This window comes from Mesoplodon densirostris, chromosome 5, assembly GCF_025265405.1.
Source record: "Mesoplodon densirostris isolate mMesDen1 chromosome 5, mMesDen1 primary haplotype, whole genome shotgun sequence".
NCBI classification, from domain to species: Eukaryota; Metazoa; Chordata; class Mammalia; order Artiodactyla; family Ziphiidae; genus Mesoplodon; species Mesoplodon densirostris.
In genome coordinates this window covers 69,145,657-69,168,670 of record NC_082665.1, presented here as the reverse complement: position 1 = coordinate 69,168,670, position 23,014 = coordinate 69,145,657, and the positions used below count along the sequence as shown (strand labels likewise).

General features: G+C 40.7%; 2 protein-coding genes across 3 annotated transcripts in view; one reads left to right on the top strand and one right to left on the bottom strand.

Moving 5' to 3' along the window:
* The window catches only part of SLC49A4 (solute carrier family 49 member 4), a 95,020-nt gene extending 86,062 nt beyond the window's left edge, over positions 1-8,958 (bottom strand). Inside the window, exon 1 of the mRNA XM_060099012.1 lies at positions 8,407-8,958. Within this exon, the coding sequence (XP_059954995.1) occupies positions 8,407-8,758 (352 nt within the window). The 5' untranslated portion in view covers positions 8,759-8,958. The remainder of the gene's footprint in view (positions 1-8,406) is intronic.
* A 1,226-nt stretch (positions 8,959-10,184) lies between these two features.
* HSPBAP1 (HSPB1 associated protein 1) overlaps positions 10,185-23,014 on the top strand; it is a 53,964-nt gene continuing 41,134 nt past the window's right edge. Inside the window, exons 1-2 of one of the 2 annotated variants that reach the window (XM_060099945.1) lie at positions 10,185-10,361; positions 22,693-22,878. In XM_060099945.1, the coding sequence (XP_059955928.1) occupies positions 10,304-10,361; positions 22,693-22,878 (244 nt within the window). In that variant the 5' untranslated portion in view covers positions 10,185-10,303. The remainder of the gene's footprint in view (positions 10,362-22,692; positions 22,879-23,014) is intronic. The other variant, XM_060099946.1, reaches the window with a different exon arrangement.

Here is a 23,014-nt window from a genome sequence, read left to right as displayed (position 1 = left end):
TCTAATTTTCAAATGTAACCTGTTAATAAAAAAATTCTAAACTGCCCCTAAAAAGTTTTTTAAGAGGATAGAATGCTTTAAATTTTCTCAGAAAATGAGAAGTGGCCAATTACTTCTTTTATCTTATAATGAGAACAAGTTTGTTATAGGGTCTTAGGAGATGGGCCATTAGAACCCTCTGATTATTAATACAACAATAGTCTTTTAATTTTTCTTGATTTATTGGATGGGTTTCAACTTATAGAATGATGCTGTTAAAAAAAAAAGCATGGTTTAGGGTTTTAGATAATGCGGATCAGATAGCTTTTCCCTTTGTATTCCAAATACAATCAATTATTTTGAAAATGTGCACCAATGTTCGGTTACATGGATAACAGGGCAAAAGAGAGTATAAAATATAAAAACAAGGTAACCACATGTAAAATAGATAGCTAGTGGGAAGTAGCCACATAGCACAGGGAGATCAGCTCTGTGCTTTGTGTCCACCTAGCGGGGTGGGACAGAGAGGGTGGGAGGGAGACGCAAGAGAGAGGGGATATGGGGATGTATATATATGTATAGCTGATTCACTTTGTTATAAAGCAGAAACTAACACACCATTGTAAAGCAATTATACTCCAATAAAGATGTTTAAAAAAATTAAAAAATTAAAAATAGAATGTGAAAAAAAACTCAGGTAACCAAAAATAGACACAATAGTCTATCTATGGCAGAATAATATAACAGGACTACATCTTCCTACTGTTGGAATGCTACACTTTTCTATTACTAAATCAATGCTGCCTTACTGCTTGTAGCAGTCACAGAGGTGGCTTACACTGAGTATGTGGCAAAGGTGAAAACATTTCTTACAATTTTTCCCAAACTCAGCACCTCCCTGAAACCATTTCACAGTGAATAGACTATTTAATGCAAATTTTCTCTGTTTTGTTTTTCAGATCTTTCTTTTTTTTGGCAGGGGGAGCCGGTTAAATGTTTGGTTTTCAAAGGGCTTCTCTGCTTGAAGGAAATTGGAAGTCAACAAAACTATAATTATGCAGATTAAACACAGCAAGGAAAATGAACTTGAGATTCAGATCAGGCACACACATGCTACACTGAGGGTAATTTGTGATATGAACTGAGCTTTATATGATCTGAATATGATTAATATAGTTTGGCAGAAGTAATCTGGTAGAAAACTGTGTTTCTGAGGAACAAGTAATGCATACATACTGCTCATTTACTGTGTCTACTAACAGAACACAGATTTTAAAACCACATTATAGCCACAGGAAATAGAGTGTAATTAATAAAAAGAACATTCGTGGTCATAAATATCCTAAACTTGCAAAACGTTGCTCTTATAAGGTTATACTGGGTGCCCTATGAGATAAAATTTTATAGATTTGGGATTATAAGGCTTACATTCTACATGATGTTTATTTTTTTCTAATATTTGGTTTGTAATTAAGGTAAACAGCCACCAAGTGGGCAGTGGGACTGTTTATGGCCCTACGGTCCAAATAACTAGGTTTCCTATTACAACTGCTGAAAGCTAGCACACTTTTCTACTCAATTATGACTTTTATCAAACATATGACAATATAACAGCTAATATAAACTTTTAAGAATAAAGAAGTTGTGAAAAGCTGATTATTATAAAGCAACCTTGCAGGTACAACTTGTGGCTTGCTTACTTTTAATTGTTGCCAAGTATTACTTAATCCACCTCAGCTGCTGCTCAGTTTTGAATAGAATGCTTTCTTGATCTCATTTGGATCTTGACAAGGCAGGACTCTGCAGTTCCATGTAATCAAAAAGATAACAACTGACTTTGGGAAGGAGAGGTATGAGGACCCCAGGAAAATATGCTTATGAGACATCTAGGACCTTCATATAAATAGATCCCAAGTGATTACAGTACTAGGATGTGAGTGCAAAAACCATCTGATGAAACGTGCAGGAATAATTTCAGAAAACCAAACATGATTGAAAATAAAAATAAATTCTACTCAAATATGGCATCCAGACTCTGCAGGAAGCCCCCTTCCAATGGATGAGATAACTCCTTATGCCAGGAGCCTACTGGGTACAGGAAGAGAGTCTCCACAATCGGTGCCTAAAAACACGATGGCAAAAAAAAAAAAACCCAAAAGCAAAAAAACACCCCACGACACAAACCATGTGTAGTAGGTGCACGGAAATGAGGTTGATCTGGTAAAACCACCCTGCCCAGGCCCCACACTTCCACCAGCTGGAGTGAAGCTCTGCTTGTGCCTGGCAAGACCACCAGTCCCTACCCCAACAGCTACAGCCTGGCCTCGCCACCCCGATCTGCCTTGGACACCAGGAGGACTAACCACATCATGCCTGCTTTTCCTGTTCACACTGGTCACAAGAGACCCAAGATTCACAGGTCATCCTCGTCCCAACAGGGCTTCATGCATGCCCAAATCCAACCTCATCTCTGCCAGCACCTCAACTCCCCAGATCTTTCCACTGTGACTCCTGGAGCACTCAGAATCAGCGGATCAGTAGAATCCCTATATTTTCAAGCTCTTCACTGTCTTCACCTTTTTACTACTCTGAAACCTCTTCCCTGAGGGCAGTGCTTCCCCAGCCCCTTCCAGATCACTGTTACTCCCTCCCCGCTAAAGCTCCCAGGCTTCTCTCAATGCTTTGACTTCCTCTGGTTTAAGCACTATGATTATGATGTGCCTTGTTTTAGTGTTATGCATGCTGAGATTTGCTTGGTGTGGTTTTTTTCTTCATGCTGTTTCCTCAAACTGGATTCCTGAATTTCTTAGATTTCTGGGTTTATGGATATCATCAAATGTGGAAATTTTTCTGCCATTATTTCTTCAATTTTTCCTCCCCATTTTATCTCAATCCATGCCCTCTCCCTTTACCAATCTCTTCTCAACTGGGACTCTAATATGTATATTAGGCCACTTAAAACTGTCCAGCTCCCTGATACCTGTGGTTTTTTGGTTTTCTTTCCTGTGTTCCACTTTGGATAGTATTTATTACTACATGTTAAAGTTTGCTAATCTTTTCTTCTACAATGTCTAATCTGCTCTTAAATCCTGTCCAGTGTATTTTTTTGGTCTCAGACACAGATTACATCTTCATCTCCAGAAATTTAATGTTGGACTTTTTATGTCTTCCATGTCTCTCCTTAACATGCTTTGTTCTGTCTTCTTGAATATATGCAGTACATTTTTCACAGTAGCTGCTTTGATGTCCCTGTCTATTAATTCTATCATCTGTGCCATTTCTTGGTCTGTTCTACTGATTGCTTTTTCTCCTCTTTATGTGTTGTATTTTCCTCCTTCTTTGCACGCTTGGTATTTCTGATTTAGATTTCAGGAATTCTGAATTTTGTTGGGTGATGGAGTTTTTTTTTCAACTCCTTTAAATATTTTTGAACAATATTCTGGGATACAGTTATTTTTAATCTGTTCAAGCAGTACTTTTAAGCCTTACTAGGTGGAACCAGAGCAGCCTTTAGTTTAGAGCTCTGTTTGTCTTTACTGCCGAGGCAACATCCTTCTGAGTATTCAACCAAACCTCCTGTGTATTATGAGGTTTTCCCATTCTGGCTATTGGGAATGTGAACAATTCCCAGCCTATGTGAACTTCGAGAATTTTTCTGCCTGTTCCTTTTTCATAGTCCTTTTCTCAGACTTAAGTAGTTTCTTCATGTGTAACTGCTAATCAGTGCTCAGCTGAAAACTCAAGAGGAACTCCCTGCAGATCTAGAACTCTCTCTCTCTCTGTGAACACTTTTCCTCTCCTGTACTCTATCCTAAGAATTCTAGCTATGGTGGCCTCTTAAGACTTCTCAACTGTCTCCTCGACTTGGGAAAACTGTGGGGCTCTGTTTGAACTACAGATCTCTGTGTGAAGTAACTGTAAGGATCACTGACCTGCTCTACCTTTTGTCCAATGTCTGAAAACCACTGTTTCATATACTTTGATTTTGTTTTCTGTTTTTAGTTGTTTAAGATGGAAGGATAAATCCAGTTCCTGTTAATCCATCATGGCCAGAACAGCCTTTGATCCAATTCTATCTGACTGTCATACTCACCACTCCCTGCTGCAGTTGTCTGCAGACAACCACATACCTGCCTCCACGTCATTCGCCCTCATGGCTTGAAACTGTTTTGGCTCGTTATTACTCCTGGGGACGCTACTTCTTTCATGAATCTGGTGATTTCAATACCAGATATGATCCTTTCAATATCCTGCTCTCTCATTCCCCTGACTTCTTATTCCACAATCATGCCCTCTACCCTACCTCGGTTGTCCACTCTCTTTGTTATACTCTGACCTTATCTTTACCGTAATTGCATCCACGACATAATCCCAATTTCAAGCGTCCCATTCTTCAACCATGACCTCCTCTCCTTCCACTCATTCCTTCTAGTACTCTAAATTCTTCATCCATTGCCAATTTTGGAGCCTACTACTTTTTCTCATCTACCTCAGGTGTTTCCTTTTCTTCTTTACCCAGTTTAGATTCCGTGATCCATTGTTATATCACTCTCTACATAATCCTCTACTCATGGCCTGCACTTTCTTAGTCCTACACACCTGGCAAACCGCAACTCTGGTGATCTCTCTCTCTGCCAACTCTGCCCATGCCTGTGCTTGCCCAACAGAACAGGCTGGAGGAAAACAAACGGCCATGCTGATTAGTCTCACTTGAAATTAATGCCCAGTCACTTAAAGGAGGCCCTCTGAGCTGCCCAACAATCCCACTACAATTTTCTAGTCTGTGTGTTCTCTCCTTTCCTAGGAACTAGTACTACAACTTATCGTGTCTCCTCAATCTTCCAAGAATTGTTTTCCTATCCTCGCTGTCAGGTGGTAATTTTGCTTTCTATTTTCTGTGAACTGTAAACAAAGATAACTCCCACAAGCTCCTACCACCCACCATGTGCATCCATGTCTATACACTCTACCTTTTCTTCTGTTGCTACTGAAGAAGTAGCTGTCGACACTTCTATCTAAGGCCAACCTGTCTACTTGTACTCTGGAGGACTGCATCCCATTTTGCTTAGTCAAGGGCATGGCTACAGCAGCTCTTCCCCTTCCCTCCAGCATTGTCAATTTCTCCCTTTCTATTGGATCCATTAGGATACTGCATTCCAGAGATATGCTTTAGTATCTCTTATCTTTTTTTTCTCTCTTTTTTTTCTTTCTCTCTTATCTTTAAAAATACTTTCTCAGTAGCCAGATTCCCCCTGGTTACTCCCTCATTTCTCTGCTGCCCTTTACAGTGTGTTTGACATAATGTCTACACTCGTGAACTCACCCCCACCACTCCAGTGAGACCATTCTTTTAAAGGATACCAAAGATTTCCATGTTGCTAAACCCAAGGCTCTACTCTCAGTCCTCACTAGTTGGTTCTTCCTTATCTTCCCAAGCTCTGAATGTTGGAATGCCCCTGGGCTCAGTCTTCTTCTGAAGCAAGATCCCTCTCCACAGGTGATCTCACTCAGCTCCAAGACTCTAAATACCATTATAGGTTGACAAATCCCAAATTTATTGCTCAGGGAATAAACTGACAGTTTAGCTTGTCCTACATCTAATAGGCATTTCAAATTCCTGATCTGCATGCCATCTACCCCCAAATGCTCCTTCCACAATCTTCTACATCTCAGTAAACTGCAGCTTGGTTCTCCCAATTACTAATGCTAAAAAAGTTGAGAAACATCTTAAATCTTCCCCTTTTCTCACACTCCACCTCTGCCTATCCATCAACAATACTCAAATCCTTCACTACTATCACCCCAGTTGGAAGTCAGCATCAGCCCCATCTGAGCTGTTCCAACAGCCTCCCAACTGGTCTCCCTGCTCTGGCTCTTGTTCTCAAGACAACAGCAGAGTCATCATTTTACTCTTCTGCTCAAACCTTCCAGTGGAGTGAGCCCTCCTCACTCCTTCAGGCCAGCATCCTTACAGTGACCTAGGAGGCCCTGCATGATTTCAGCCTCTCACCACCTCTCTGGCCTCACCTTCTACTGTGGTTTCCCTTATGGCTCAACTCAGCCACAGAAGCCTCATTGCTCTTTCTCGAATATGCCAAACAAGTTTAAGACCTTTGTCTTTGTCCAAAACAGTCCTGTCCAGAATTGACAAGGTAGGTTTCCTTTTTCCCTCAGGTCTCTGCTCAAACACACATTATCAGGAAGTCCTTCCCTAACAGTCTAGAGAGAGTATCACCCAATCACATCCCCTTTCTCCCTTGCCTTGCTTCATTTTTCTCTAAAACATTTATCACCATCTGACACACTATTTAATTTTATTGTTGTTTTTGCCTGGATCTCCTCACTAGAATGTAGGCTCCATGAGGGCTATCTCCCTAGAGCTTGGCACAAATTTAGGTGTTATCTCCTTGTTGAAATTTTCTTCACTAAGCTTCTAGGGCACACTCAATTTTGGTCTCCTATTATCTCACTAGGTAGTCCCCTTTTATCTCCTTGCTGGAAAATGAAAAGGACTGAGAGGGTACAAAACCAATTTCAGAAAGATAACTGGTCTTCTACTAAGTTGGGTGGACCCACGGCAGCAGGAAGACCAGACCTATCCTCTAGGGAGAAAGATACTTTAGTACCCAGGGATACCAGGAACTTACTTTTATGTATGCAAACAGGACATATGCAACAGGACAGCCAACATATGGAAGGAAACTGGCTTTCTCCTACTGAAAAGGAAACCACTTCCTAAGTGAGAGAATTTTAAATTTATTTTTTGCTGCTCTAACCAACAGAAAACATAAAATAGAATTCACCATATAGTCACAGAAACTCTGAAAGAACTCCTAAAGTAACTTATTTTATAAAGAGAATAGGTAGTCCCTAATTTATCTGGCCATGGATAGTAGATATAATTATAATAAAAAGGATAAAATTAACATTTTTGTACCATAAAAACAAGGTTGGCTAAATTTAGGGAATAATATTGAAAAATGCTCCTGATAAAAAGTTAATAAAAAGAAACAATAAAATAGCATTTCCCCTTAAGTTATCCAACCTTGTAAGGAATGACAGAGGAACTGTCACAGATTGAAGGAGATTAACAAGAAATAACAACTAAATGCAATTTGGGACCCTCGACTGAATCTTGGAACAGGAAAAAAAAAAAGACACTAGTGGAAAAACTGGTGAAATCCAAATAAAGTCTAAATTTAGTTTAAAAACAAACAAATCCAAACAAAGAAAACTTCCATTCAGTACAAGAAACCCTTCCTCAGCATCTAGCACATATCTCTGCCTAAGTACTTGCTCTACCTGGAAGTTCCACACCTTCCAGGGCTGGGCACTTTCATTGTTAGAAGGTTCTTCCCTGTATCCCTTTGAGTTACAGCCCTTTGTAACTTGACTCAGTTTAGTTCTTCCTTCTAGAACTATGCACATTAAGCCTAATTCCTCATTTACTTGGTCTTCACATATTTATATTCTGCCTCAAGTTTCTTTTTGAAGCTTGGCACACCCAATTCCTTTCATCTGACACATTAAGATTTTTACATCCTTTACATTCTTGTCACACAACTTTTAAAGCTCTCCAGTTTGCCCATGGCCTTCTAAAAATTAACGCTCAGAACTGAACACTAGAATAGAGCATTTCAAACTATTTCTCTTGTTTTAGATACTACACTTCTGTGCCCAAAACTGTCCTGCACTTTTTAGCAGCTACATCACATTGATCATGAATCATTTACCCATACTTGTGTGGTGTAATTCAATGCCTAATCATTCAATCCTATGACCTTTTTTTCTCCTCACAGAATCATACTGGCAAGTGGTAAAGTGAGATGTCTGTCCAGAGTATTCTCTATGAAGAGAGTCTTCATTCATATGCAAGCTTCATCTGAGAGTTAAAAATCTCAACTGACACTTGCACCTAGTCACATACACACACTTTAAAGCTGCTGTGCACCATTTTCCAGAAACCAAAGCGTCAGATCCGAGTTCCCCAACAGCTCTTCCCTGGGCTTGAGTCATCTATTATGCAAAACCAGCTCATTACTTCCTTGTATCTGAGCATCATCAGTGTATTTTCTGACCTTTCACCCTCAAAATCCCCAAATCCCTTTGAAGTCAAAGCACCAGTCATTTTTGTCAGGTGTAAAAAACACACATAGCACGTGCACGGGGATGCTCTGATGTCCAAATATGCAAAAACTTGAACATTTAGAGATCGCTTAATCCCTGCTGTTGCATAATTGGCCTTGATGAAAACACAGTATCTACAAAAAAGCCTTCCCTCATTTGTCGCTTTGGGGACAGAGTGTTCCTAGTCAGGAATGGGATGCCAGCAACATTCGGTCACCTCACACAACCCCTAAAACGAAGCCGAGGGAGGCGGCTCCCCAGGAGTAACATCGCCGGCCGGCGCTCCCGGGACCCCCTCACCTCTCTTGTCCAGGAGCCACATGAACGCGAAGCAGGGCATGAAGCCGATGGGCCCCCAGAGCACGAGGAGCGCGATGTCCCAGCTAGAGAAGCCGTAGGCCTGGCGCGCCGAGTTTTGGATGGGGCCCCAGGTGTTCCAGACCAGGCCCTGCACGAACCCCAGCAGCGAAAAGAGCAGCAGCACGAGCCAGCGGCGCCCGTACACCCTCCCGGGACTCGGGGCTGCCGCGGGCAGCGCCGCCGCCGCCGCCGCCGCCTCCTCCCTGCTTCTCCAAGCAGCCCCCGGCGCAGGCCCGAGCCCGGGTCCCAGCAGCGGTTGCCGCTCCTCCTCGCTGCTCCAGCCCGAGCCCATTACGACGCGCAGCCCGCGGGGCCGCTGCCCAGCGCGGATACTGTCAGAGAACGTGGAGGCCGATGTTGCTTTGGTCGCCCTCGGCCTCGCGGCCGCGTTGCTGCGCCTGCGCCGAGCGAGCCGGCTCCGGTCCGAGAGGCGGGGCAGGTGCGACGGGCGAGGAGGGGGCTGGGGTGAGGGAGCCGGGCTAGCCTCTCGCCGGGTGGTGGAGAGGAAACCTCGGCGAAAGAGGGAGTGGAGCCGGTGTCCCAGAGCGGGGACCGGGAGGAATTGGGAAGGCAGGGAGGAGCGCCGCTGAGCCCCAGGAAAAGGAAACTCTCGGAGGGGCTGTAGTACTGGAGGCTGGGCTAGGAACCCGGGATTGCTGGGGGAAGTGTCCAAGTTTACGTCCTGTGCCTAATAAACAACTCGGAGATCTCCAGTCACTTAAGCCATATATTGCTTGCTTCTATATTGGGTTTATTCTTATTTCTGTTGGTTTTATAACTTCATAAATTAGAGAGGGAGATAGGATAAAATTTAGGCGTAGTAGGGAACCCAGAGGATTGCCGCATGAAAATCATTTGTTTTTTATGTACAGTAAGTACAGCCTTGTTTAATCAGCCATTTTTTGTGTGCTTTACATACCCAATGAGGAAATTTTAAAAGAGTCAATTTCATTCATGTATATATACGATATAGATCTCTTTCTACTCTTTTGCCTGTTATTAACAGAAGAGCAATAAAGATATTTTGATTAAAGCTGGAAGATTTTTGCCCCCAAATGACCTAGATTCATCTCCAGTTATTATGATTTTGACTACATGAAGAGTAAATGAGAAGAGTGGAGTTGTCGATCTCTTGACCAAGCAACCGGTTATTTTGATACACAAATCCAAAAGCCTGACAGCTGTCGGTTAGTGTCCTTGAAAACCTAAGTCAAGCGATTTGGTTTGTTTTGGTCGGGAAATGAGTCACAGGCAACTCAATTAAAGAACATGTGCCTGAGGTTCACATTGCCCGGTAGGCACGAAAACCAGGTGGATCATTTTGCTGCCAGAAGGGCAAGAGAGTCGGGAACAGAAGGGGAAGAGAAGCGTGAGCTCTCCTGATATCCAAGGCTAAGAGCGACTGCCGAGTAAGCAAACGCAGAGCCACTTTCCACTGCTCCGAGCCCCACAGAAAAGCAAACCATTCCCTAAAACTCCAATACTGTTGGGAGGAAGAAAGCGCCACGGCGAAAAGAAAGGACTTGAGGAAAACCAGAAAAGAAGCCAAGAAAAGTCTACACCGGAAGACGATTACGGTCTGGGGAAAGTAAAAAGCACCACAACCGCGACCACGTGCTTACATTTCCACCACTCAAGAATCAAAATAAACCGCATGGCCCCGCCCAGTGCCCGTCACGTGACTTTCAGGCGCGTGCCGCTTCCGGAAGAGCCCGGTAGCAAGCGCTGCGACTCTTTCCTGTGCTGCGGCTTCAGACCCCGGGTTTTGGCCTTTCTCTGACCCGGCTCCAGCTCCACTTCACTTTTGGGTTCGGGTGGGGCCCGTGTAGTGATCTCCATGGCAGCAGACTCCGGTGCGATCACTAATGAGGACTCTGAATCTGGAGAGGAAGAAGGTAGGTGCTAGGCAGAACTCAGACCGTGAGTACAACCCTGTGCCAACTGACTCTTGGCACTTCTCATGTGGCCGTTTGGCTCTTCGGCCCTGCAGTAAGCTATGAGGAAAACTATTTGCTTTCTAGTGAACGTGGCTTTTTTCAAATAGTAGCACCCAGATTTTTTTTTTTTTTTGCGGTACGCGGGCCTCTCACTGTTGTGGCCTCTCCCGTTGCGGAGCACAGGCTCCGGACGCGCAGGCTCAGCGGCCATGGCTCACGGGCCCAGCCGCTCCGCGGCATGTGGGATCTTCCCGGACCAGGGCACGAACCCGTGTCCCCTGCATCGGCAGGCGGACTCTGAACCACTGCGCCACCAGGGAAGCCCTAGCACCCAGATTTTTGATCATCATATATGTCCAGTATCCCTCCATTCTGCCAGTGCTGTTTCACACATGAGGGTGTTGTGACTGTTACAGTGGATTGAACCACTCTTGAGATAAGTGGAGATATCTGGGACTTTTGTGAACAGGAGTATGATTTCAGTGGAATTCTTTAGAGAACGGATGAAGTTTGAAGGCCGGTGAGCCTGAGATCCCTGTTAGCATTTATTGAATGATTGCTCCGTGCCTGGCACTGTTCTGGGTACTGCCATGGGATCCAGAGACTTTTGATTGTATATAACAATGCCTTTTCCCGGTTGAGTAGAGGGGCCTAGAAAGGAAAAAGAATGACTAATGCCTGGTAACGTGAATACTATTAGTAGTGCACACTGAAAAAGTCCTGGGCAAATTGATGACATTATAAAATGAAAATGGTCAACCTCTTGAGTATTCACTCAGTATGGGCCCGAGATCCTTCTGATCCTCTGTTTCTATAGTAACCTTACTTTCTTTCCCCAATGACAATTCCCCAAACTCTTTACATCCTCTCTTCGTCTCTTCCTCACTTCCAGCTGATGACTTTGCACGTCAGGTCAACTCTGCATCTAATCTGTCTACTTTTTTCCTCCTTCTTTATCACACCTTTGTCTAAATCATCCACATTTCTCACCTAAACCACTACTGTATCTTCAGACCATGTGTCCCCGTTTCCTTTCTTGTGCTCCTCCAATCCCTTCTCCATTCAGTGGCAAAAAGTGACACTTTCTTACTCAAAATTCTTCAGTGAAATCCATTGCACTAAGAACTTAGGTTAAAATCCAAACTCCTAACCACGGCCTACAACAATCCTTGGTCTGGGTTCTGCTGATGTCTCCAGGAGCATCTCTTGTCACTCATCACCCCCTCTGCTCTTACCTGCTTTTCACATAACTGGCTTCTTAGTCTTCAGATTTTAAGGTATGTCACCACCTGAGACCTTACCAGATTAACCTATCTAAAACAGTCATCGTAGTTTTCCCCTGACCCTTAACCCTAGATGTTTTATAATACAGCATCCTGCTTCCTTCATTTCACTTACCACAATCTGTAATTACTTGTTTATTATCGTTTCTTCCCTTAGACCTTAAGTACCTTGAGGGCAGAACATATATCTGTGTTATTCACAACGTTTGCCCAAGCAGCAAATACAATGTCAGGCTCCTAGGGGGCACTTAATACATATTTGTTGAGTGAATGAATAAGAGAACCCCATGCCAAGTCCAGAGGCAGGAGGAGAAAGAGCATGGCATAGTCCAGGAACTGAAAGAAGTTGGTGTAAGGAATGTAAGAGACAGGAATCCTGAAGGGCATCTTATACCAAGTTAAGGAGTCTGACAGTGTGAAGCCTTTGAGGAGCTTTAGGTGGGGGAGTAATGGGGGAGTAACACAATAAGATTTGGTTTTAGGAAGATCACTGCGGCTTGAAGGGTGGAGGATAGCTTGGAGGGAGAAAGACTGAAGGACAAGGTACTTAAACCCCCTTAGCCACAGCATCCTCCTCTCTAAAGTGCATAACTATTGTGAAAATTAAAGATACTTGTAGATCATCTAGCATAAATGTCTGGCAGGAATTACATATTCAATAATGGTAACCATCTTTATTGTTAATAAAAAGTGCTGGCATTGGTGACTGACTGATGTTGAAACTGAGAGAAAAGAAATTGGAAATATCTCTGAAATTTTTCAGCCTGAGAACCTACATGTAAATTAGGAACCTGAAAAAGAAGGAGGTCGTTGGGAGCACTGTTGAGTTTTAATGTAAATGCATTGCATTTAGTTTTGGGAGGATGATGCAAAAGAAGATGTTACGCATGTAGCTGGGGAAGAGGAGGTTTTTATTCTTTATTCAAATACCATAAATCCACCCTTTTAAAATGTTTTTTAGTATGTTCACAAAGTTGTGCAGCCATCACTACTATAATTCCAGAACATTTTCATCACACCAAAAAGAAACCTGGTTCCCATTAGCAGTCACTCCCCATTCACCCTCTCTCCATCCCCTGGCCATCACTGATCTACTGTCTCTATGAATTTGCCTGTTCTGGGCATTTCATGTGAATGGAATCATACAATATGTGGCTTTTTGTGTCTGGCTTCTTTCACACAGCATAATGTTTTCAAGGTTCATCTATGTTGTAACATGTACCAGTACTTCACTACTTTCTGTGGCTGAATAATATTCTGTAGTACGGATATGCCATATTTTGTTTATCTATTCATCAGTGGGCATTGGGTTTCCACTTTGGGGCTGCTGTGAATAATGCTGCTAAGGACATTTGTTTACAAGTTTCTGTAGGAACATATGTATTCAGCTTCTCTTGGGCATATATCTAAGAGTGGAATTGTTGGGCTATGTGGTAATTCCATATTTAACTTTTTGAGGAAACTCGTGATTCTTAATCTTGAAGTCCTAAGGAGGACTGATGAAAGTATGGATTTGCTCCCCTGAACAATATAGCATGCGTACACATTTTTGCAGGTGACTTCGAATTTTTGAATTAAAGGATTCTCCAAATCCTATCTGTGGAACTTTCAACCCTATTTTAAACTGTCATCCTCCCCAGAAAAACCACTTTGGGGTGACTGCTTATTACCATTACAAAGTAAGTTAAATGGGCAAAATCCTACTGGAAGAGAAGACTTTGCTTTAAATTAGATAAGGCTTATGTGAATAAAGGGTAAGAAAAATACATACATTAAATAAATGCATGTGAAAGTTTCACTATGTTTAGTATAGTAACGAATATTGTGGGTGTCATAGAAAAGTTAATTTTTGAGCAAATTATTACCACTCCATTATCAAAAAATATTTGAATGTACACTATGAACAGGAGACTCTTTTGTACAGTGAGGTTGAAGACAGTTCTTGCTGTAAAATAGCCTATAAATATACTTTGGGGGAAAAGAACACAGATTAAAAGACTTGTAGTATAATACATATTCGCACGGCAGGAGGCAGTTAGATGGGCTGTAAATATTACACACATTACATGCTTTGGGTGTGAGAGGAGAAAGAATGAATACAAATTGGATTGGTCTGTGCTTCTGCGAGTAATTTGAAGGTTTGGTGTACAGTCCTCACTCTGCACGCAGCCTCAGGTCCCACAGGCCCACTCTAAAGGACTTGAGCGCTCAAGAGTTCTGGTATCCTCGGGGGTCCTGGAACCCGTCCCCCTCGGATGCTGAGGGACAACTGTAGTTTGAATATGGAAATGAATGGAAGAAGTTGTTTCTGGCGAGGAGAGGCCAGGAGTGGAAGTGAGTGGAGAAAAGCCCGAGGCACATAGCGGGCAGAGGGTGGGGAAAAAAGCGAGGAGACAGACTGGTGCTACTGGAGTGGAATGTGCAGGGTACACAGCTGAAAGGAGGAAGATTATGTCTTTGGAGACCAGAGAGGAGCAGGGTGGACCAGAACGTTGAAGTGAAGAAGAAGGAAGTCGTGGGTTTCACTTTTCTCAGAAGAACAGGGTAAGGCACCACCCTGAGTGAGGGAGTGGAGAGAGGTATTGGGGATTTGAGAGTGAAGAAGCTTTGTCAAGTTGCTGTTGGGACAGGGGTGATTAGGAGTCAATTAGTGGTGAATAGTTTGATCGGGAGCTGGAGAGGGAACCAGTGGAGGTGAGCATGAAATCATGGAACTGATCCCTTTGTTTTGAGACTGCTGTGATCATGCTCAGTAGTTCATTTTACAAAGGTGGAGAAAACAAATGGTTAATCTTGGTAAAGTTTTATGCATTGTTAAAAATGAGCTGTGAATTCAGAAAACATTTATTTGGTGTTAGTTTATGCCAAGCCCTATGCTAAGCTCTAGGGATAGCAAAGTAACGGGTTTGCTTTCAAGGATGTGATTTTTTTTTTAACTGAAGTATAGTTGACATACAATATATTATTTTCGCGTATATTACATAGTGATTTGACATTTGCATGCATTATGAAATGATCAGCACAATAAGACTAGTAACCATCTGCCCCATACAAAGTTATTGCAATATTATGGACCAGGTTCCTTATGCTGTATATTATATCGTTGTCATGGCTTATTTATTCATAACTGGAGGTTTGTACCTCTTAATCTCTCCTTCACCTTTTTTCCCCCACTCACACCTTCCTCCCCTCTGGCAAAACCACCTGTTTGTGCTCTGTGTTTATGAGTCTGTTTTTGTTTTGTTTGCTTGTTTGTTTGTTTTGATTCCACATTAAGTAAAATCATATGGTATTTATCTTCCTCTGTCTGACTTGGCATAATACCCAATAGATCCATCCATGTTGTTGCAAATAGCAAAATTTCTCTTTTTTTTATGGCCGAATAAAATTCCATTGTATGTATATGTACCACAAGGATGTGTTATTTTTTTGGTCTGAAGTAACAGCTTGGAAATTATTAAAAACAAACATGAATAAGCAGAGCACAGAGGATTTGGGGGACAGTGAAAATACTTCATAGGATATTGCAGTGGTGGATATATGTCATTAAACTTTTCAAATCCATAGACTGCACAACACCAAGAGTAGACCCTAAGATACACTGTGGACATTGGGTGATTATGATGGGCCAGTTTAGGTCCATCTTTGGTGAAAAATGTACCATTCTGGTGATAATGCGGAGGCAATGCATGTATGAGGGGAGGAGGTATATGGGAACTTTCTGTACTTCCTCGTAATTTTGTTTTAAACCCAAAACTACTTTTAAAAAAATGGACTTAAACAAACATGAAACTACTTACTGTTAAGAATCAACTCGAATTCTGAATGTGAGATGTTACCTCTAGGATCATACATTGGTCGAAGCATTTCAGTGAAATTAAAAATCAATACTTTGAATCTGTCTTTCAGACTGAGACAGTATTTGTTTCCATTGGGCTCTGATAGTTTAAAATTTTTTTCTGATTAATTTTTTAAATTGAAGTATAGTTGATATATATTATATTAGTTTTAGGTATACAACATGATTCATCATTTTAACAGATTATACTCCATTAAAAGTTATTACAAGACAGAGGTTCCCTGGTGGCGCAGTGGTTAAGAATCCACCTGCCAATGCAGAGGATAGGGGTTTGAACCCTGGTCCAGGAAGATCCCACATTCTGCGGAGCGATTAAGCCCGTGCGCTGCAACTACTGAGCCTGAGTTCTAGAGCCTGCAAGCCAGAACTACTGAGCCCACGTGCCACAACTACTGAAGCCCATGCCTCTAGAGCCGTGCTCCGCAACAAGAGAAGCCACCGCAGTGAGAAGCCCGTGCACCCCAATAAAGAGTAGTTCCCACTCACCACAACTAGAGAAAGCCTGCGCGCAGCAATGAAGACACAATGCAGCCAAAAAGTAAAAAATAAATAAAATAAATTAATTTTTTAAAAAGTTATTACAAAAAATGGCTATAATTCTCTGTGCTGTACAGTATATCCTTGTTGCTTATCTATTTTATACATAGCAGTTGTATCTCTTAATCCCCTACCCCTAATCTCATAGTTTCAATTATAGCCAAGTTTATGTCTTGGTGAAGAGAAGGATGCATCCTTTCTAACTGTTCTTCCAGTCCTGCCCAAGGAAATATCTGATTCCAGAGTTATATGGACTTGAGTTTCCTATACAGCTGACCCTTCATAACTGGATTTATTCCTTTTCAGTTAGAGGTGCCATACTCTCCATGTCATTCTTGTTCTCATTTTTTAAAAGGGCAGGAGGAGGCAGGGAAGTTTGAAGAAAAACACAAGCCTGTGTGATCTTAAAAATTAAAAAATTCTCATGCTAGAACGCATGTGTAATTCACATGTAGCTAAGGTACTTCATATTTGATAACAATAATATTAGAAAAACAGAACGGTTCAGTATTTTTTAAATTGTGACAAAAAAACCATAAAATTTATCATCTAACCATTTTTAAGAGTACTGTTCAGTAGTAAGTGTATTCATATTAATGTGAAACAGATATCCAGATCCTTTATTGTCTTGCAAATCTGAAACTCTGTACCCAGGAAATAACTCCCCTTTTCTCTCTCTCCTCAACCCCAGGTAATTGCCATTCTACTTTCTGTTTGAATTTGACTATTTTAGTATCTCATGTAAATAGAATAATACCATATTTGTCTTTCTGCAACTGGCTTTTTACACGTAGCAAAATGTTCTCAAGGTTCATCCATGTTGTAGCATGTGACAGTATTTCCATCCATTTAAAGGCTGAATAATATTCCACTGCATGTATAAACATTTTGTTTATCCCTTCATCTGTCAATGGATGTTTGGGTTGCTTCCACCTTTTAGCTATTATAAATAGTGCTACTATGAATGTGAGTGTCCACATACCTCTTCAAGACTCTTCTGTTGAATATTTTTGATGAAAAGAGATGAAATAACCAGTTTATTCTGAATTATGGAAAATTTACTTAGTGGAAGCTGAAGAAATGGAAACATTTTGGTATAAATTTTGAAGGTACTTCGAAGCATTTTAAAGAGCTCCAGTCTTTGAGGCACGAATCTTTCGAGTATTAACTCCACTTAAAATATAGATTTACTTTTCTTGCTTTAGGTTTAGGAACTTACAAGCACTATGCGTCATTTTCTGGTTCATAAATGGATTAAAGTGAGGAGGAGAAGACAATTTTCTGGGTTAACTGGGCAAGAGTTACAAGTGTAAGAAAATGGGAAGAGGATGGTAAATGTCCAGCATGTAACTGTCTCTGGTCCCCAGCCTGAACCTGGTTGGGTGTTCACTACCACGCCAAGCATTGGTATTGGCAAGGTCATGTCAACACAGCCTCAACACTTTGTGGTTTCTTCGTCGGCACCACCTTCTAGATCTTGAAATTCAAAGGGTTTATGACAGTTCATCAGCAGCAGAATTTTCTTAGTTCGTATTGACATTTTAAAATAGTGACTATAAAATTAAAATCATCTTTGGTGTAAGTTTTACCATTCAGTCTTCAGTCTGAACACAGTCATTTTGTTAAGTAGTACTTGTATAATTCCATCAGCGTTTTTCTGACCTGGTCTAAAATGTTCATTATTTTTTACTCTGATATCTACCATTCCAGATGGTAGATGACCCTTGTGTGTATATACAGTAGTCATCAGATTGATGAAGGCCATCATAGGCTCACCTGTATATACTTAGAAATAAATTAGCTCCCAATGCTAGGACCCAATTTTTTGTTCATACTGTGTCACTGTGGTGAGTCTCTGCATTGTAATTTGAGGCTTACTCTGATGTCACCTTCTGAAAATTTTTTAATAAAATATAAAACTATTAAATTTAAAATTAATAGTTATTAAAATTATACCTGACATGAGAAGCGAGTTAATTTCAATTTCAGGATCTTTGTTGTATTCTATCAATATTAGGAGTGTATTCTGAAAACTTGGTATTTCTTGTCTTAAATTCTAAATCTCAGATACAAATCCAAGCCAGATATTAATGGACTGAAGCCAGATTGCTAGCAAATTCAGAGAAATTAGGTTTCAAATTATCTTGTCCTTTGCATTAATTAAAGAAAAAATTAACTGAGAAAAAAGTAAATTGCTTTTTGATGGTGTTTCACCATCTCCAAAGAATTGTTACCAAAGCTGTAATAAACCATCTGAATAACATGCTAAATTTAGAGGGAGAAGAGACTATTGTGCAACACCTAGATCACTAATCATTTTTTCCAGCAGTTTCTAAGTCATCTAATTAGAAATTGCTACTTGCTGCAAGTTTAGACCTAAATACATTTATTCTTTAAAGGCTTGTGAGGTTGCTTCAGAATTTTTATAGCTCTTTGCAAATATCCCTGGCATGGAATGACTGGGTGCATCCCTAGGCTATTTAATTAATACAGTGTAGATTGTATTCTTCTTTAAAGAAAATTGTAACACTTAAATTTGTTAATTTAATAGCCCAGTTCATTGTTGATTAAACGATCAGAACCCAAATTACTTTTATCTCACAACCAGCTGATTGTTTTATTTCACTGATAGGCCTGAAATTCTGCAAATATGCTGATTTCCTGTTATGGTGAGCATCGTACTGATCTACTCTGCATACGCTTTATAGCACTTTTCATTCATTTAGCAAATGTTTGAGCATTTAATATATTCCAATCACTGGGCCTGGTACTTTCTCAGCAAACTTTAGTTTTTAGGGTCTCCTATTAAATAACCTTTGGGATGTTTGGCATTTTTTTATCAGATCATTAAATACTTTTTAAGAAAATTTAATGTTATGTTAGAGGAAAAAATATTTATTTACTTCTTTGAAGCTCCTCTGTCAAAACACTACTCATGTGTTACTAATGCCCACGTACTTAGGTGTACAAATATGAGAACTGTTTTGAAGACATTCAAAGCCATGTGATCTATTGGCTCTGATTTAAGATAAGCAGCATAAATAAATCGTCACCCCCAAAGGACTGGTGCTTCTGTTTTTCTCTGCCCTTTAAAGTTCTAGAAGCAAAATGGTCAAAGCTTGAACATTTTACAACCGTAGAACTGAAAGAATGTAACAGTGAGTCACACCAGCCATGATTCATCCAGCCTAAGCCACAGAGCACTTGCTAGGGAGAATATGGTTGTCCTTGAAAACCATAGCCTCAGAAGGCAAGGTGCTATACCAGTTATGAACTAATAACAGAGTCCTGACTATGAGTTAGTGTATTTATATGAAAGGGTTCAGGGGATAGAATTTTGCTGGCTTTGGTTCAGGGGCACAAAGATGGACATCTTTGCATTCTTTCAGCCGGTGTTTGCAATTTCCTGGGCCTTTCTTTTATCTGTCGAGATGGTTAAACATGATGTCTGTTTTCCAGGCAGGATATAGGAGAGGAGGATAACGGGGAAAGGCTGACTCAGCAACTTCCAGATATATCTCTGGCCACCCTATCTGCAAAGAAGTCTGGGAAATGTAATTTTTCAGCCGCTCCCATTGCCCAAAGTTCTGTTAGTGAGGAAGAAGGAAGCAGTAGTGGGTAAGGTAGGCAACTAGCAATCTCTACTATAGGTATTAACTACTCCCCCCACCACACATACAAACGTGCACAAACCAGAACATTCCTCTCTCCCCAACATCACATGTGGATTTATTATCTATGGATCCATCTAAAGCTTCCGTGCACCAGCACATGTGGATTTATTATCTATAGATCCATCTAAAGCTTCCCTGCACCAGCTTATCTTTTCAGGTTATACTGTCTCTCTGTTTTTAGTGCTCGTGTAAGTCCTACAGTTTTAATTCTCTGGAAGCAGGATTATGCAGTAGAAAGAGCACTGGACTTGGAATCAGGGAACCTGACCTATAGTCCTATCATCACTGGTGTTTTGACCTTTGACATCTGAACTTCCATTTCTTCATTTGGATAATGGAAATAAAATACCTTCTGTACCTGTGTTTTACAGGCTTCTTAGAGGATCCAATGAGCACTTTTATTTTAATGTATATAAAAGTGTGTAGCAAATAGTAGAGCCTTATACAAGTAAATATATGGTATTGTTATGATGATGATGATCAAAACCAAGCTCTCATCTTCCCAACAGAAGGAGATGTCACTCCTAACCTTTCTCTCGTGGCAAGTCACAAAGTCTGGAGACCTCAGTCTTCCTTACAGCTGCATCTGCCTCCTACACTACATCTCTTCAGTCGTAATAGTCTTTGACGTTGTTCTCCTAGTATTTCTCCATCTCTACCATCTCTGCCTTCCTCACTGCCACCCTTTGTTGTTCAGGGCCTTATTAACACTCTTCTCACTTGGTTGTTGCAATAACTCTCTGAATCAGTTCCAGTCCCTACAGCTCTACACATTTCTACAGAGCCCTCATTTTTATTGTTAATGAATTGAATGTACCAGGGGACTGTACTATGGGAGAAATATTTAGTAAATTATTTTTCTACTTTTGAGACATTTGTTTATATTTTCAGGTTTTTATTATAGTAATAGATATTTTATGCATATGTGTGTACATATATATAGTATAAATGAATATGTATGTGGCTTATGATTATTTTGTTAAAAGCAGATTCCTCTAACATGAGTTATTAGGTTAATGGGTGGTTCTTTGAGACTTTTGCTTCATTTTCCCAGTTGTTTCCCAAAGGGTAGTACTAATTTATATGTCACAAGTAACAGGTATTATCATGAATGTATTGTAGCTTTTCATGGTCTAGCAAAACTTTAAAAATATATAATAAAAAATGTGGCTTGTCCATTTTCATACACAGGGAATCCAGGCACTCCAAGTCCAGGAAGACTTGGTACATTGCAATCTAGGTAACCCTGTGCTTACATTTATAGGCTGGTATGGTTTAAGACCTTTTTTAAACAATTCCTGGTTACAGTCTGTTTTCCTTAACAGGGCTCTTCAGTAGGTAAAGGTCACTTAAAGATAAACTTGGGCCTTCTTTTACACAGAGACCTAAGAGCGCCTTCTGTCTTCCCTACTCCACGTAGCCCCCACCTCTGCCACCTGCCCGTCCCCTGAAGCACCCGCACTGATGTCCTCACATGAGAGCCCTGACTACCCAAAAGGGGCCAGAGTGTTCTCAGATGTCAGCTGCTGAGGGCTTAGAGCCTGCTTGCTTTCACCACTGGTTTAAGAGAGGTTTCCAGGTTTTGCCCTTGTCTGAGAAAGGAGGGCCAAACTGACCTAAATTTTCATTTTCTTTAAAAACAAGCCTCACATTCAGACAAGTACAAATTACTCAGGTTCTTCGATGAGTCCTTCTCCGTCCCTCCTCCTTTTGTCAGAAAGTTTAGAAGAAGGTTGGTTGAAGGGGGAATTTGGATTATTCATGAGCTTTTCGTAATTTTTTTAGTAAGTGTAATTACAGATTAGGTAACTGAAATAGAGGGTTTAGCTGATCATACTAGAGAATCATAAATTCATGTTTTGGGGATCAGAGTATGAAGCATTTTTCAGCTTTTCCCCCAAACTTTCATCTTGAGATGTCTTTAAAGAGAAACTTACTTGTTCTTTAATTTTTTTAAATATATATTTTTATAAATGTATTTATTTATTTTTGGCTGCGTTGGGTCTTTGTTGCTGCGCGCAGGCTTTCTCTCGTTGCGGCTAGAGGGGGTTAGTCATCATTCTGGTGCACGGGCTTCTCACTGCGGTGGCTTCTCTTGTTTCAGAGCTCGGGCTCTAGGCGCACAGGCTCAGTAGTTGTGGCGCCCTAAGTTGTGGGCTTAGTTGCTCCGTGGCATGTGGGATCTTCCCAGGCCAGGGCTCGAACCTGTACCCTCTGCATTGGCAGGCAGATTCTTAACGACTGTACCACCAGGGAAGTCCCCACTTGTTCTTTTATTTAACAAATATTAATCTTTACCCTCCTATCTGGGATTAACATTCTATGATTGAAATTTGTTGAAATCCTCAGTGAGTCACAGTGTTAGTTTGTGCATATTCCCTTGTACAGTTTATAGATGCAGTCAGAATCAAGGATTAACACTGATATCCACCCTAGCACATATTTTATCTTTTTAAATCTTGCAATAAAATAATCCTCTCTCCCGCTCCCCATCCACTGCTGTGTGAATGCAGTAGTCTTTTTGGCATGAACATGTGCTATATCAAGTAGAATTGTTGCTGAGTCCAGCAACTCTAGTTGTTCAAGAGTAGGTTCCATCAGCATTTCTTACATAATTCTCTATTCTCTATTTAGGAAATAATATTGTCAAAAAATTGCATCTTTTAAGTGTACATAAATACTTGGAAAGCCTTTTTAAAAAAAACACTTTTGACATTGAAGATTGTAAATATTTTCCAACATTTACAATTTAATATTTGAGAAAAATCATTGAAGAATTATGGCTCTTTGAGGCCAAATATTTATGTAAACAGTAATAAATGAAGAGTAAATGAAGTGCAATTACACAGACAGATTTGCCATAATAGAAATGATATTAGCTATTTATTCTTCATATTATATGAAATAACTTTTTAGTTATTTATTTCTCTCCCTAGGTAAACACGTCAAACCTTTTACACCAGAGAAAGCGAAAGAAATTATAATGTCTTTACAACAACCTGCAATCTTCTGTAACATGGTTTTTGATTGGCCAGCCCAACACTGGACTGCAAAACATCTTTCTGAGGTCCTTCAGGGCAAGCAGATACGATTCAGGATGGGAGCGAAAAGCACAGATACAGGTAGGACTACAAGGAATCATCATCATAATGTCTCTTCAATAGCATTCCCACATTCTCAACCGTGGTTTCTTTATCTCTAGAGAATCCTTTATTTGAATCCTCTTTGGACCATTTTCAGATAGGAAAACTTCATTAG